Source organism: Phyllobates terribilis, unplaced genomic scaffold (assembly GCF_046119375.1).
Source record: "Phyllobates terribilis strain yellow unplaced genomic scaffold, ASM4611937v1 Scaffold_1816__1_contigs__length_206718, whole genome shotgun sequence".
Taxonomy (NCBI): domain Eukaryota; kingdom Metazoa; phylum Chordata; class Amphibia; order Anura; family Dendrobatidae; genus Phyllobates; species Phyllobates terribilis.
In genome coordinates, this window is record NW_027364576.1 from 66,200 (window position 1) to 81,761 (window position 15,562).

The 15,562-nt window shown below is 48.8% G+C and overlaps 1 protein-coding gene across 1 annotated transcript in view; it reads left to right on the forward strand.

Moving 5' to 3' along the window:
- Positions 1-15,562, forward strand: part of LOC141245238 (ATP-binding cassette sub-family C member 8-like) — a gene marked incomplete at its 3' end in the record, with an annotated part of 184,626 nt that overhangs the window by 44,812 nt on the left and 124,252 nt on the right. Inside the window, exon 4 of the mRNA XM_073669057.1 lies at positions 2,642-2,808. Coding sequence (XP_073525158.1) covers positions 2,642-2,808 — 167 coding nt within the window. The remainder of the gene's footprint in view (positions 1-2,641; positions 2,809-15,562) is intronic.

Consider the following 15,562-nt stretch of genomic DNA (forward strand, 5'->3'; position numbering starts at 1 on the left):
GGTATATACACCCTGATACGGTCACTGCCAATAACAAAAAGAACTGTTAGCTGCCACCACCAATTGTTTATACAGGCCGCTTGGACGCCCTTTACAGGTAACGTATGCCTACAAGGGTGCGGCTTACAGAGCAAGAGGAACAGAGCTATTAAATGTTATGTATTTAATCCAGAAAGGTAGGCAGTGTTTATTAAAAATATACAAAGATCATACAAAATGGGAACAAAACAATACGATATATACAATTACATAAAATAGAATAACTGATGTCACGGAAATGGTTCAGAGCTTAGTGGAGGGAAGCACTCCGATTAGGAAAATGGGACTCCCTCAGTGAACTACTTATGTCTTCCCAGAATGACCAATAACACATATTCTGCCTTTTATTATCTGAAGGTTATGCCCAAACACCTCCTTTGATGACCTCATGTGGGGGCTAATTGTGGGATGTGCTTGGCCCTTTAGAATTTTATGAGATCCCCAACTTATAGGATATTTTCACCCCTGGAGGTCCCAGACGGTAGATATTGTCAAATTTATTATTGCTATTATACCTTTCACATATGGACCAAACATGAACTGGATAGTATCATCTATCAGCACGTTATTAAGTTGTAGGGGTTAGAATAGCCTTGCAGTGATTGAATGCGTTCTGTTCGTCCCTTCGCTACGATGCCGAAAATCTTTCTCCCATAATGATCAGATCATTACAAACACCAATATTCATATCTGTACAATGGAGACAGAGTTTTCTACTGCAATTGTTCAGTTTTTCTTTGAGAGGAAGCCTTTGCCTATGTACACAAATCCCCATTTTGGTATCTGGTTCCCAGCAAATTATCTGGCCACTGCAGGGGTCCACTACTACGATGGAGATGGAGGTGTTGGCTCCCTCTTCTCTATGACAACCTCCCACACTATAGAAGACCCCGCACTAATAACAAGTGTGAACGATGATCTCCCCCCCCACCCCCACTGTAGAAGACCCTGCATGGTACCGTACAGTTTCTTGTTGCCACTCAACGCCATGCAGGCAGATATATAGGGTTCTTAGTCATTACTAGACCCTCTTTTTCCGTTTTTATAACTCCCCTCTCCCTACCATAAAACAGACTCCTCTGAAGAATCCTCAGAATCGAGAAGGAAACGCGTAGGGAGGGGTGCACCTTATTTGGGGTATACTTGGGTACTGCCCTTGTTAGGGCAGGAGCTATACATGGGGCATGACAGGGTATATTGCTACCGATATCCATCTACCCCGGCTCCCGCATAGGCTGCTCCTGAGGTTCCTATTACATTAGGAAACTTTTTTATCCTGCTCAGTTGTTTTGAGCACTTTACATGTGATTGTGCAATTATGCTGTTTGGTCGCAGTCTGTCATCTAATTTATAGGCATAGTGTCACGAGTTTACCGCGACAGAGAGGAGCCAGAAGACCTCAGCGTCTGAATTTATACAGTGAAGGAAATAAGTATTTGATCCCTTGCTGATTTTGTAAGTTTACCCACTCACAAAGACACGAGCAGTCTATAATTTTAAGGGTGTTCATGTCTTTGTCAGTGGGCAACTTGCAAAAACAGCAAGGGATCAAATACTTATTTCCTTCACTGTATACCCCTGCAGTGAATAGAATCTGGATTGCCAGTGTTAAATCTTGTACAGCCTGGTGAGGAGTGAAGGATTCGGTGTTCGGTAGAGGCGTTTAAGGAGAGTTGTTCTGTGACTGTTTCTTGGTGTTTTGGTTGTGTGCATAGTCCCTTCCTCTTCTATTTTTGTTTACCTTCCTCATCCCAGTGTTTTCCCTCTGTTATCTGTGAGTGCATATTTTGTATGCTTGGTATTTTAATTTATCCCTTTATGTTCCTCTCTTGTTTGTCTGGTTGGTGTATTTACATAACTATTCCTCCCTACTTCCCTGGGTGGGGGAGGGGACAGATAAGAGCCAGTTCAGCAAGGTATGTTTCCCCAGCATCTTCACCATCACAAGTAACCTGGGGAGCAGGGATAGCTAGAGCGCCCCTAGTGTTAGGGACAGGGTAGAATCTCCATGCTGATTTACTGGTGGTGGTCATCGGTAATAGTGATGATATAGGTGGTGGTCATCAGTAATAATGATGGTGGTGATCATCAGTAATAGTGATGATGATGGTGGTGGTCATCAGTAATAGTGATGATGATGGTGATGGTCATCACTAAGGGATGATGATGGTGGCAGTGGTCATCAGTAATAGTGATGGTGCTGGTGGTGGTCATCAGTAATAGTGATGATAATAGGTGGTGATCATCAGTAATAGTGATGATGGTGGTGGTCATCAGTAATAGTGATGATGGTGGTGGTGGTCATCAGTAATAGTGATAGTGATGGTGGTGGTGGACAATAGTGATGGTAATGGTCATCACTAAGGGATGATGATGGTGGCAGTGGTCATCAGTAATAGTGATGGTGCTGGCGGTGGTCATCAGTAAACGTGATGATGGTGATTGTGGTGGTCCTCAGTGATAGTGATGATGGTGGTGGCGGTGGTCATCAGTAATCATCACTAGGTCCTCACTAGATGATGGTTGTAATTGCACTGATGGGGGGGATGTAATGTTTTATGGTGTTCTGTTATATATCTGGATTTTCCTTCTTATCCCACAGCGTTACTGGTGTATTGGACTTTAGCGTTTGTTACCAAAACCATCAAGTTTGTGAAGTTCTGTGACAACGGCATCGGGCTCCTCCAGCTGCGCTTCTGCCTGACCGGGTTATTGGCCATGTTCTATGGTGTGCTGCTGATCGTGGAAGTCAATGTCATCAGAGTGCGGGTGAGCCATGAAACTGACCGGAGAAATGGGAGAACACCAGATAAAGCGCACTCTATGGAAGCGCCTTGAAAAAGTCTTCATACCCCGTGAACTACTCCACATGTTTTCACGCTACACCTACAAACCGAAATATGTTTTACTGGGCTTTTATGTGATAATGACACAAAGTATCAAGTGTTTGTGATGTGTAAAGGAAATGATACAAGGTTTTCTAAATATTTTATAAATATAATTTGTGATGTGCATTTGTATTCAGCCCCCTGGACTCTGAAACTCCTGAATATTACGAGAACCTCATATCTTTTCACTTACTACATTGTGTCATTATCACATAAAATGCATTAAAGTTTGTCGGTGTAATGTGAAAAAATATGGAAAAGTTCACGGGGTATGAAAACTTTTTCAAGGCACTGTATATGCCTAGAAATACACACACCTGTCCCTCTATATTTGTAAAAAAAAAAAAAGATTACTATAGCACTGAGATATTGGGCTGCACTTCACAATGCAGAGGGGACGTTACAGACAATGAAGACGTTACAGAGTAACAAATAACTCAATAATTACCCAGAAGAGTGAGGGTCCTGATCACAAGCTACAATCTATGAGGACATGGGGGGCATCACAAGCTACAATCTATGAGGACATGGGGGGCATCACAAGCTACAATCTATGAGGACATGGGGGGCATCACAAGCTACAATCTATGAGGACATGGGGGGCATCACAAGCTACAATCTATGAGGACATGGGGGGCATCACAAGCTACAATCTATGAGGACATGGGGGGCATCACAAGCTACACTCTATGAGGACATGGGGGGCATCACAAGCTACAATCTATGAGGACATGGGGGGCATCACAAGCTACAATCTATGAGGACATGGGGGGCATCACAAGCTACAATCTATGAGGACATGGGGGGCATCACAAGCTACAATCTATGAGGACATGGGGGGCATCACAAGCTACAATCTATGAGGACATGGGGGGGCACAAAGAAACAAGTGCTTGTATTGTACGGCCATCATTATAATCAGATAACACAGCATGAAGCGGCCCCCACCCAGGATCTATACAAGTACAGGTACAAAGTGCTGCTGAGCCATGGAGGGAGAGGGAACAGGTGATGGGAGAACAGGGAAGAGTTAGTGAGGTGATAGGTCAGTCTAAAGAAATGTGTTAGAGCGCACTTAACTGTGGAGACTGGAAATAAACCACATTTTCTGGGGTAAAGTCGAATTATAGAGAATGTTCTTGTTAGTAATTAGTGAAATGGAGAGGACGGGTAGGTGGTAGACAAAGATGAGGAGGAGGAGATGTAGGACAATGCAGCACTGTGGAGAGGACAGGTAGGTGGTAGACAGAGATGATGAGGAGATGTAGGGTAGTGCAGCACTGTGGAGAGGATGGGTAGGTGGTAGACAGAGATGAGGAGATGTAGGGTGGTGCAGCACTGTGGAGAGGATGGGTAGGTGGTAGACAGGGATGAGGAGGAGATGTAGGGCGGTGCAGCTCTGTGGAGAGGACAGGTAGGTGGTAGACAGAGATGAGGAGGAGATGTAGGGCAATGTAGCACTCTGGAGAGGACAGGTAGGTGGCAGACAGATGAGGAGAAGATGTAGGGCGGTGCAGCACTGTGGAGAGGACAGGTAGGTGGTAGACAGATGAGGAGGAGATGTAGGACAATGCAGCACTGTGGAGAGGACGGGTAGATGGTAGACAGAGATGAGGAGATGTAGGGTGGTGCAGCACTGTGGAGAGGACGGGTAGGTGGTAGACAGATGAGGTGATGTAGGGCGGTGCAGCACTGTGAAGAGGATGGGTAGCTGGTAGACCGATGAGGTGATGTAGGGCGGTGCAGCACTGGAGAGGACAAGTAGGTGGTAGACAGATGAGGAGATGTAGGGTGGTGCAGCACTGTGAAGAAGATGGGTAGGTGGTAGACAGATGAGGTGATGTAGGGCGGTGCAGCACTGTGGAGAGGACTGGTAGGTGGTAGACAGATGAGGAGGAAATGTAGGGCGGTGCAGCACTGTGGAGAGGACGGGTAGGTGGTAGACAGAGATGAGGAGATGTAGGGCGGTGCAGCAGTGTGGAGAGGATGGGTAGGTGGTAGACAGATGAGGAGGAAATGTAGGGCGGTGCAGCACTGTGGAGAGGAGGGGTAGGTGGTAGACAGAGATGAGGAGATGTAGGGCGGTGCAGCACTGTGGAGAGGATGGGTAGGTGATAGACAGAGATGAGGAGATGTAGGGTGGTGCAGCACTGTGGAGAGGATGGGTAGGTGGTAGACAGAGATGAGATGTAGGGCGGTGCAGCAGTGTGGAGAGGATGGGTAGGTGATAGACAGAGATGAGGAGATGTAGGGTGGTGCAGCACTGTGGAGAGGATGGGTAGGTGGTAGACAGAGATGAGAAGATGTAGGGCGGTGCAGCACTGTGGAGAGGATGGGTAGGTGGTAGACAGAGATGAGGAGATGTAGTGCGGTGCAGCAGTGTGGAGAGGATGGGTAGGTGATAGACAGAGATGAGGAGATGGAGGGTGGTGCAGCACTGTGGAGAGGATGGGTAGGTGGTAGACAGAGATGAGGAGATGTAGGGCAGTGCAGCAGTGTGGAGAGGATGGGTAGGTGATAGACAGAGATGAGGAGATGTAGGGTGGTGCAGCACTGTGGAGAGGATGGGTAGGTGGTAGACAGAGATGAGGAGATGTAGGGCGGTGCAGCACTGTGGAGAGGATGGGTAGGTGGTAGACAGAGATGAGGAGATGTAGGGTGGTGCAGCACTGTGGAGAGGATGGGTAGGTGGTAGACAGAGATGAGGAGATGTAGGGTGGTGCAGCACTGTGGAGAGGATCGGTAGGTGGTAGACAGAGATGAGGAGGAGATGTAGAGTGGTGCAGCACTGTGGAGAGGACAGGTAGGTGGTAGACAGATGAGGAGGAGATGTAGGGCGGTGCAGCACTGTGGAGAGGACGGGTAGGTGGTAGACAGAGATGAGGAGGAGATGTAGTGCGGTGCAGCACTGTGGAGAGGACAGGTAGGTGATAGACAAATGAGGAGATGTAGGGCGGTGCAGCACTGTGGAGAGGAGGGGTAGGTGGTAGACAGAGATGAGGAGATGTAGGGCGGTGCAGCACTGTGGAGAGGATGGGTAGGTGGTAGACAGAGATGAGGAGATGTAGTGCGGTGCAGCAGTGTGGAGAGGATGGGTAGGTGATAGACAGAGATGAGGAGATGTAGGGCAGTGCAGTACTGTGGAGAGGACGGGTAGGTGGTAGACAGAGATGAGGAGATGTAGGGTGGTGCAGCACTGTGGAGAGGATGGGTAGGTGGTAGACAGAGATGAGGAGATGTAGGGCGGTGCAGCAGTGTGGAGAGGATGGGTAGGTGATAGACAGAGATGAGGAGATGTAGGGTAGTGCAGCACTGTGGAGAGGATGGGTAGGTGGTAGACAGAGATGAGGAGATGTAGGGTGGTGCAGCACTGTGGAGAGGACGGGTAGGTGGTAGACAGATGAGGAGGAGATGTAGTTTGATGCAGCACTGTGGAGAGGACGGGTAGGTGGTAGACAGATGAGGAGGAGGAGATGTAGGGTGGTGCAGCACTGTGGAGAGGATGGGTAGGTGGTAGACAGATGAGGAGATGTAGGGTGGTGCAGCATTGTGGAGAGGATGGGTAGGTGGTAGACAGAGATGAGGAGATGTAGGGTGGTGCAGCACTGTGGAGAGGACGGGTAGGTGGTAGACAGATGAGGAGGAGATGTAGTTTGATGCAGCACTGTGGAGAGGATGGGTAGGTGGTAGACAGAGATGAGGAGATGTAGGGTGGTGCAGCACTGTGGAGAGGATGGGTAGGTGGTAGACAGAGATGAGGAGATGTAGGGTGGTGCAGCACTGTGGAGAGGACGGGTAGGTGGTAGACAGAGATGAGGAGATGTAGGGTGGTGCAGCACTGTGGAGAGGACGGGTAGGTGGTAGACAGATGAGGAGGAGATGTAGTTTGATGCAGCACTGTGGAGAGGATGGGTAGGTGGTAGACAGAGATGAGGAGATGTAGGGTGGTGCAGCACTGTGGAGAGGATGGGTAGGTGGTAGACAGAGATTAGGGGAAGATGTATTGTGCAGAATTGTGAGGAGCTTTGTGAGTGAGAGTTACTAGGTTATATTGTGTTCTGTAGTGGATGTGTAACCTCTGCAGTGACTGGCACAGGGTAGAGGCTGGACAGGAATACCACTGCCTGCCGCATTCAGGACGGATTGGAAGGGGAGAGTGGGAGGGAAACGATTAGTAGAGGTGCAATAGTCCAGACGAGAGTGAATAAGAGCGACAGGAAGAGTTTCTGCAGAGTCAGACGTACAATGTAAAGACGGATTCTCCGATTGTTTGTTCAGGTCACATGTGCGAGTCAGTGATTAGATAGAAGGAAAGATTCGAGTCACATACAACCCTTGGAGAGCGTGCTGCTGGGAGTCATGCCTGAGATCACCCCCAGAAATGGCAGTATCGAGTATAGGGAGGTTAGTAGAGGAGGAAACTAGAAGTTCAGTTTTGGGAAGATTCAGTTTTATATAGAGGGAGGACATGATGTTAGACACCGAGGACAGACAATCACTGGTATCTGTAGTAATGGGGGGTGATGTCAGGAGAAGAGGTGTATAATTAGTTGTCATCTGCATAGAGCTATGGCCACGGCCCCACTATCAGTATTCGGTCAGTATCTGGTCAGTATTCTTTCTCAGGAGTGGGAGACAAAACCAGGAGTGGGTGATAAATGCAGAATTGGTGACTTGTTTCTATTCTACCTTTTCTCTGATTGTTCCTCACCTGGTTTTGGCTCCTGAGAAAAAATACTGACCGAATACTGACCAAATACTGACCAAATACCAGTTTGAGACATGTAGCTCAAGAGAGTGGACTGTCAGTCATTACATGTCTCACACTGGTAATGTCTCCTTTTATTTAACAATTTCTGGAGGCAAAGTCTCAGAGATCAGTGACACGCCCATAGATCTTAACAGCTCATTTACATGTTAAGAAAAATATAAATTTCTCTGGAATAAGCCATTGGATCACAGCTTTCAATGTGTCATTTTATTCAGTTTTCTATGACCTGCAGTCCATATAGACAGCAGAGAATGCTTGATGCTACTGAGAGAGTCCCTTTAACGTGTGCGAAACCCTAAGGTTTGCAAGTACAAGGAGGGACAGAATTAAGGGAAATGTCTCCTATGACTGGGAGGAAAATAGAGAGACTGAGCCAATGATTCAGTTATTGGTGAGAACGCCTCCTGTTTTATAGGATGGCAGAGGATGGATTGGAGTGTTTTTAAAATGTGAGAATGCTATGTGAGCTGAACATGAGACGTGGGAAGAGAGAGGGGCTGACGTGGAGAGAGTGCGCTGAATATGGCAGAAACGTTAACAGACAACAGCAGCAAGAACAAAGAGGGAGCGAATCAACAGTGAAAAAAACACTTTGCAGCACAAGTGAAAAAGTTTGTTAGAATATTAGGTTCCCTGTGACCTGTATATCTGCTGCGCTCTTTGTCAAATATGGCACCTACACAGCTCCAGCGTCAGATCTAAATATATGGGTAAACTTGTGACTTGAAGGAGGTCTACTCAACTGACTTAAATCTGGAGGAGGCATATACATAACAAGCAGTCAAGCTTGTAGGCCACCGTGGACTAAAAAAGGCTTTGAGGTGAGCGAGGAGAGTGCAGACGACGAGGTGATCATGGAGCGCGAGGAGATTGTAGAGGGCGAGGTGATCATGGAGAGTGAGGAGGGTGCTGAGGGCGAGGTGATGGAGAGCGAGGAGGGTGAGGTGAGCGAGAAGAGTGCAGAGGGTGAGGTGATCATGGAGAGCGAGGAGAGTGCAGAGGGCGAGGTGATGGAGAGCGAGGAGGGTGAGGTGAGCGAGAAGAGTGCAGAGGGCGAGGTGATCATGGAGAGCGAGGAGGGTGAGGTGAGCGAGAAGATCGCAGAGGGCGAGGTGATCATGGAGACTGAGGAGGGTGAGGTGAGTGAGGAGAGTGAAGAGGGCAAGGTGATCATGGAGGGCGAGGAGAGTGCAGGGATTGAGGTGATCATGGAGGGCGAGGAGAGTGCAGAGGGCGAGGCAATCATGGGGAGCGAGGAGGGTGAGGTGATCATGGAGAGCGAGGAGAGTGCAGAGGGCGAGGTGATCATGGAGAACGAGGAGGGTGGGGTGAGCGAGAAGAGTGCAGAGGGCGAGGTGATCATGGAGAGCAAGGAGGGCGCAGAGGGCGGAGAGTGCACAGATCGAGGTGATCAAAGAGAGCGAGGAGGGTGAAGTGAGCGAGAAGAGTGCAGAGATCAAGGTGATCATGGAGAGCGAGGAGAGTGCAGAGGGCGAGGTGGTCATAGAGAGCGAGGAGGGTGAGGTGAGCAAGAAGAGTGCAGAGGGCGAGGTGATCATGGAGAGCGAGGAGGGCGCAGAGGGCGAGGAGAGTGCAGAGATCGAGGTGATCATGGAGAGCGAGGAGAGTGCAGAGGGCGAGGTGATCATAGAGAGCGAGGAGGGTGAGGTGAGCGAGAAGAGTGCAGAGGGCGAGGTGATCATGGAGAGCGAGGAGGGCACAGAGGGCGGAGAGTGCACAGATCGAGGTGATCAAAGAGAGCGAGGAGGGTGAGGTGAACAAAAAGAGTGCAGAGGGCGAGGTGATCATGGAGAGCGAGGAGGGCGCAGAGAGCGAGGAGAGATCGTGGAGAGCGAGGAGAGTGCAGAGGGCGAGGCGATCATGGAGAGCAAGGAGGGTGAGAAGAGGGCGAGGCGATCATGGAGAGCAAGGAGGGTGAGAAGAGGGTGAAGTGATCATGGAGAGTAAGGAGGGTGAAAAGAGTGATTATGGAGAGCGAGGAGGGCGCAGAGGGTGAGGAGAGTGCACAGATCGAGTTGATCAAAGAGAGTGAGGAGCGTGCAGAGGGCGAGGTGATCACGGAGAGCGAGGAGGATGAGATGAGCAAGAAGAGTGCAGAGGGCGAGGTGATCATGGAGAGCGAGGAGGGTGAGGTGAGTGAGAAGAGTGCAGAGGGCGGGGTGATCATGGAGAGCGAGGAGGGTGAGGTGAGCAAGAAGAGAGCAAAGGGCGAGTTGATCATGGAGAGCGAGGAGGGTGCAGAGGGCGAGGAGAGTGCACAGATCGAGGTGATCAAAGAGAGCGAGGTGAGTGCAGAGGGCGAGGTGATCATGGAGAGCGAGGAGGGTGAGGAGAGTGCAGAGATTAAGGTGATCATGGAGCGCGAGGAGAGTGCAGAGGGCGAGGTGATCATGGAGAGCGAGGAGCGTGCAGAAGGCGAGGAGAGATCGTGGAGGGTGAGGAGAGTGCAGAGGGCGAGGTGATCATGGAGAGCGAGGAGGGCGCAGAGGGCGAGGAGAGTGCAGAGATCGAGGTGATCATGGAGAGCTAGGAGAGTGCAGAGGGCAAGGTGATCATAGAGAGCGAGGAGGGTGAGGTGAGCGAGAAGAGTGCAGAGGGCGAGGTGATCATGGAGTGGGAGGAGGGCGCAGAGGGGTAGGAGAGTGCAGAGATCGAGGTGATCATGGAGAGCGAGGAGAGTGCAGAGGGCGAGGTGATCATAGAGAGCGAGGAGGGTGAGGTGAGCGAGAAGAGTGCAGAGGGCGAGTTGATCATGGAGAGCAAGGAGGCCGCAGAGGGCGAGGAGGGTGCACAGATCGAGGTGATCAAAGAGAGCGAGGAGAGTGCAGAGGGCGAGGTGATCAAAGAGAGCGAGGAGAGTGCAGAGGGCGAGGTGATCATGGAGAGCGAGGGGGGTGCAGAGATCGAGGTGATCATGGAGAGTGAGGAGAGTGCAGAGGGCGAGGTGATCATAGAGAGCGAGGAGGGTGACGTGAGCGAGAAGAGTGCAGAGGGCGAAGTGATCATGGAGAGCGAGGATGGTGAGGTGAGCAAGAAGAGTGCAGAGGGCGAGTTGATCTTGGAGAGCGAGGAGGGCGAGGAGAGTGCACAGATCGAGGTGATCAAAGAGAGCGAGGAGAGTTCAGAGGGCGAGGTGATCATGGAGAGCGAGGAGGGTAAGTTGAGCGAGAAGAGTACAGACGGCGAGGTGATCATGGAGAGCGAGGAGGGTGCAGAGGGCGAGGCGATCATGGAGAGCAAGGAGGGTGAGAAGAGTGCAAAGGGCGAGGTGATCATGGAGAGCTTACAGCCTGTGGAAACGAACACAGTAAAATGAACACATACCTGTAAGAAGAGCAGGGAGACGAGCGTTAAATTCAGGCCATATTTAGCTTGTATCTTTTTATGAGCCCACCCCTATATGTGTTTGTGTGTATATATATATATATATATATATATATACATACATACACATATATATATATATATATAGTACAGACCAAAAGTTTGGACACACCTTCTCATTTAAAGATTTTTCTGTATGTTCATGACTATGAAAATTGTACATTCACACTGAAGGCATCAAAACTATGAATTACCACATGTGGAATTATATACTTACCAAAAAAGTGTGAAACAACTGAAAATATGTCTTATATTCTAGGGTCTTCAAAGTAGCCACCTTTTGCTTTGATGACTGCTTTGCACACTCTTGGCATTCTCTTGATGAGCTCCAAGAGGTAGTCACCGGAAATGGTCTTCACTTCACAGGTGTGCCCTGTCAGGTTTAATAAGTGGGATTTCTTGCCTTATAAATGGGGTTGGGACCATCAGTTGTGTTGTGCAGAAGTCTGGTGGATACACAGCTGATAGTCCTACTGAATAGACTGTTAGAATTTGTATTATGGCAAGAAAAAAGCAGCTAAGTAAAGAAAAACGAGTGGCCATCATTACTTTAAGAAATGAAGGTCAGTCAGTCCAAAAAAATGGGCAAACTTTGAAAGTGTCCCCAAGTGCAGTTGCAAAAACCATCAAGCGCTACAAAGAAACTGGCTCACATGAGGACCGCCCCAGGAAAGGAAGACCAAGAGTCACCTCTGCTTCTGAGGATAAGTTTATCCGAGTCACCAGCCTCAGAAATCGCAGGTTAACAGCAGCTTAGATTAGAGACCTGGTCAATGCCACACAGAGTTCTAGCAGCAGACACATCTCTACAACAACTGTTAAGAGGAGACTTTGTGCAGCAGGCCTTCATGGTAAAATAGCTGCTAGGAAACCACTGCTAAGGACAGGCAACAAGCAGAAGAGACTTGTTTGGGCTAAAGAACACAAGGAATGGACATTAGACCAGTGGAAATCTGTGCTTTGGTCTGATGAGTCCAAATTTGAGATCTTTGGTTCCAACCACCGTGTCTTTGTGCGACCAAGAAAAGGTGAACGGATGGAGTCTACATGCCTGGTTCCCACCGTGAAGCATGGAGGAGGAGGTGTGATGGTGTGGGGGTGCTTTGCTGGTGACACTGTTGGGGATTTATTCAAAATTGAAGGCATACTGAACCAGCATGGCTACCACAGCATCTTGCAGCGGCATGCTATTCCATCCGGTTTGCGTTTAGTTGGACCATCATTTATTTTTCAACAGGACAATGACCCCAAACACACCTCCAGGCTGTGTAAGGGCTATTTGACCAAGAGAGAGAGTGATGGGGTGCTATGCCAGATGACCTGGCCTCCACAGTCACCAGACCTGAACCCAATCGAGATGGTTTGGGGTGAGCTGGACCGCAGAGTGAAGGCAAAAGGGCCAACAAGTGCTAAGCATCTCTGGGAACTCCTTCAAGATAGTTGGAAGACCATTTCCGGTGACTACCTCTTGAAGCTCATCAAGAGAATGCCAGGAGTGTGCAAAGCAGTCATCAAAGCAAAAGGGGGCTACTGTGAAGACCCTAGAATATAAGACATATTTTCAGTTGTTTCACACTTTTTTGTTAAGTATATAATTCCACATGTGGTAATTCATAGTTTTGATGCCTTCAGTGTGAATGTACAATTTTCATAGCCATGAAAATACAGAAAAATCTTTAAATGAGAAGGTGTGTCCAAACTTTTGGTCTGTACTGTATGTGTGTATATCTGTTTGTATGTCCAGTATCGGTCAGAGGTCCTGACCCCCCGGTTGATGCAATGTTTGCTTTGTTCTTATTGGATTGTGCACATTGTCGATTCAGACTGAAGGCAGCAAAAACACAAAGGAGTAAATATGGGAACAAGGAGTAAGGACCCACATGTGACTCAAACCATAATGAATGTGTTACTCCTCAGATTCCTCCCGGTGCCCCCCTTTTTACTCTGACAGCTTTACACCCCCTCGTCATTCTCTCAGTAGCTTCGTCAGGTTGTAAACTGGAGACTTCCATCTGTCCCGGAGGATTTCCCGGAGGTGCTGAGCACTTGGCAGTTGCTTTGCCTTCACTCTGCAGTAAATCATCCCAAACCATCTCCATTGGGTTGAGGTCAGGTGATTGTGGAGGCCATGTCCTCTTATGCAGCCTCCATCCCTCTCCTACTTGATTACATATCCCTTACATCACCTCGAGGCAGGCTTGGACTGGCCCACGGGAGAACAGGAGAATCCTCCGGTGGGCCACCACCCTCTTATATGAGCAGTGCTTGGCACTATATGCTTGGATCACTATGTACAGACAAAGGCGGCATCTTATTCATCTAACAATCTACACAGATCATTGTTATATAAATCTGTGATTGAGGAGAATGTAACATTTGCATGTAGCTGAAAGTGGGGTCCTGGCGTTGGTTCCTGGTGGGCCCTTGTCACCCCAGTCCGACACTGCCTGTAGGTGTTTGGTGGGCCCTTGTCACCCCAGTCCGACACTGCCTGTAGGTGTTTGGTGGGCCCTTGTCACCCCAGTCCGACACTGCCTGTAGGTGTTTGGTGGGCCCTTGTCACCCCAGTCCGACACTGCCTGTAGGTGTTTGGTGGGCCCTTGTCACCCCAGTCCGACACTGCCTGTAGGTGTTTGGTGGGCCCTTGTCACCCCAGTCCGACACTGCCTGTAGGTGTTTGGTGGGCCCTTGTCACCCCAGTCCGACACTGCCTGTAGGTGTTTTGGGTCATTGTCCTGATATAAAACAGATGATGGTTGCACTAAGCGCTGAGCAGACGGGCTGACATGTCGCTGCAGAACGCTGTGGTCACCATGTTGTGTGATGTGTCTTGAATTTGGAATAAATCAGCAGTGTCCCGAGCAGAGCGACCCCCACCACCACACCTCTGTCACCATGCTTCACGGTGGGCAGCACATCTGTAGAAACAATCCACTCGCCTCTTCTGCACCTCACGAAGACCTGGGGGTGGAATCAGAAATCTCACATTCTGACTCCGCCGACCGCAGTTCGGATTTCCACTGATCCCTTGTCTGGCTCTTGTGTTGCTCGGTCCACACAAGTCTCTTCTAGTTTGTGGGTCCACACAAGTCTCTTCTAGATTGTGGGTCCACACAAGTTTCTTCTAGTTTGTGGGTCCGCAAAGTCTCTTCTAGTTTGTGGTCCTCAGTCATGGCTTCTTTGCAGCAAGTAGAAGCTATTCCAGATGACTATATGATGAAGCTGCTGGAGAGATTCCCGGTTGGGTGTGAAGCTGTCACCAGAGTAACGAGGGCACCGGGAGGAATCTGCGGTGGATCACATATTGTATGGATGGATTGTTCTACATGTGTTCCTTACTCCTTGTTTTCATATGTCCTTCCTGCTGCGCTCGCTCTGAATCTGCAATGTGCACATTCCAAGAAAAACAAGGAAAACCATTGCATCAAAAGTGGCGTCCAAACTTTTGACAGGTACTCTTTGTGCCTATACCTGTAGGCATAGCACCCAACCATCCGAGATGCAGTGAGAGTGCCCCAGTTTGGGGGAGGTGTCCTGGGAGGTCAGAGCTATGTCCCAACTTTCACTCACTCTGTCTGCAGTGTCTCTAGGCTTCACTCACAGTCACTGGGTGTGCGCCCTGCTCCATAGCTCGTTGTCCTCGGGGGACGGCATCTCTCTGCTCTATACTTGCAGTCCTATAACTCCTACTTCTCTCTTCTTGACATCTGGTCTCTCTGGGAATTGAACCCTCAACCTGTATCACTGGAGGCAGTGGCAAAAGCTACAAGCCACAGGCAGCACTGACAACCACAAGAGAATTTCCTCGGGTTCATGGAGATGCAGTTCTATATACTAGTGCATTTCTATATACCTGTATTCCTTCCTATCAAATTCTAAATACTACAAAATAATGAAAAACAATTACAATAAGGACATTTTTTAATGTACTTTCTAAATAAGAATCCCAAATGAGCAAATACCAGACATATATGTGTCCCTGCAATCGTAACAACCCCTATAATACAGCGATCAGATTATTTATGGTGATCAGTAAAACAATTGAGTGATTTCATTTTTTTTTTTTCACCATTAAACCAATAAAAATTCAAGAACAATGTAACGCTGAGGACGTGTTCACACGTAGCTGCTATCTATCTGCTTGTTTTCTGCGGAGTATCAGGTTATTACGTTTGCTCCTTTTTTCTGCCTTTTCCCCCTTATTTGATGCGTTTCTGGTGCAGATGTGAAGCCGCCTTTTAACGCTTTTTTATAATCGGATGCAACTTGTGCTGAGACCAACTGGTCCGAGGAGGAAATCCGACATGTGCACGGCCCCATAGAATAACATGTGGACCGGTGCTGGCTGTCAAAATGGCTGTTTTTTTACGGTAGTGTGCACAAGCCCTAAATCTGTGTGCGGATCAAAACCACAGCATCGTCCAGTGTCTGCAGAGTGGACGGTTCACAGCGATCTCGT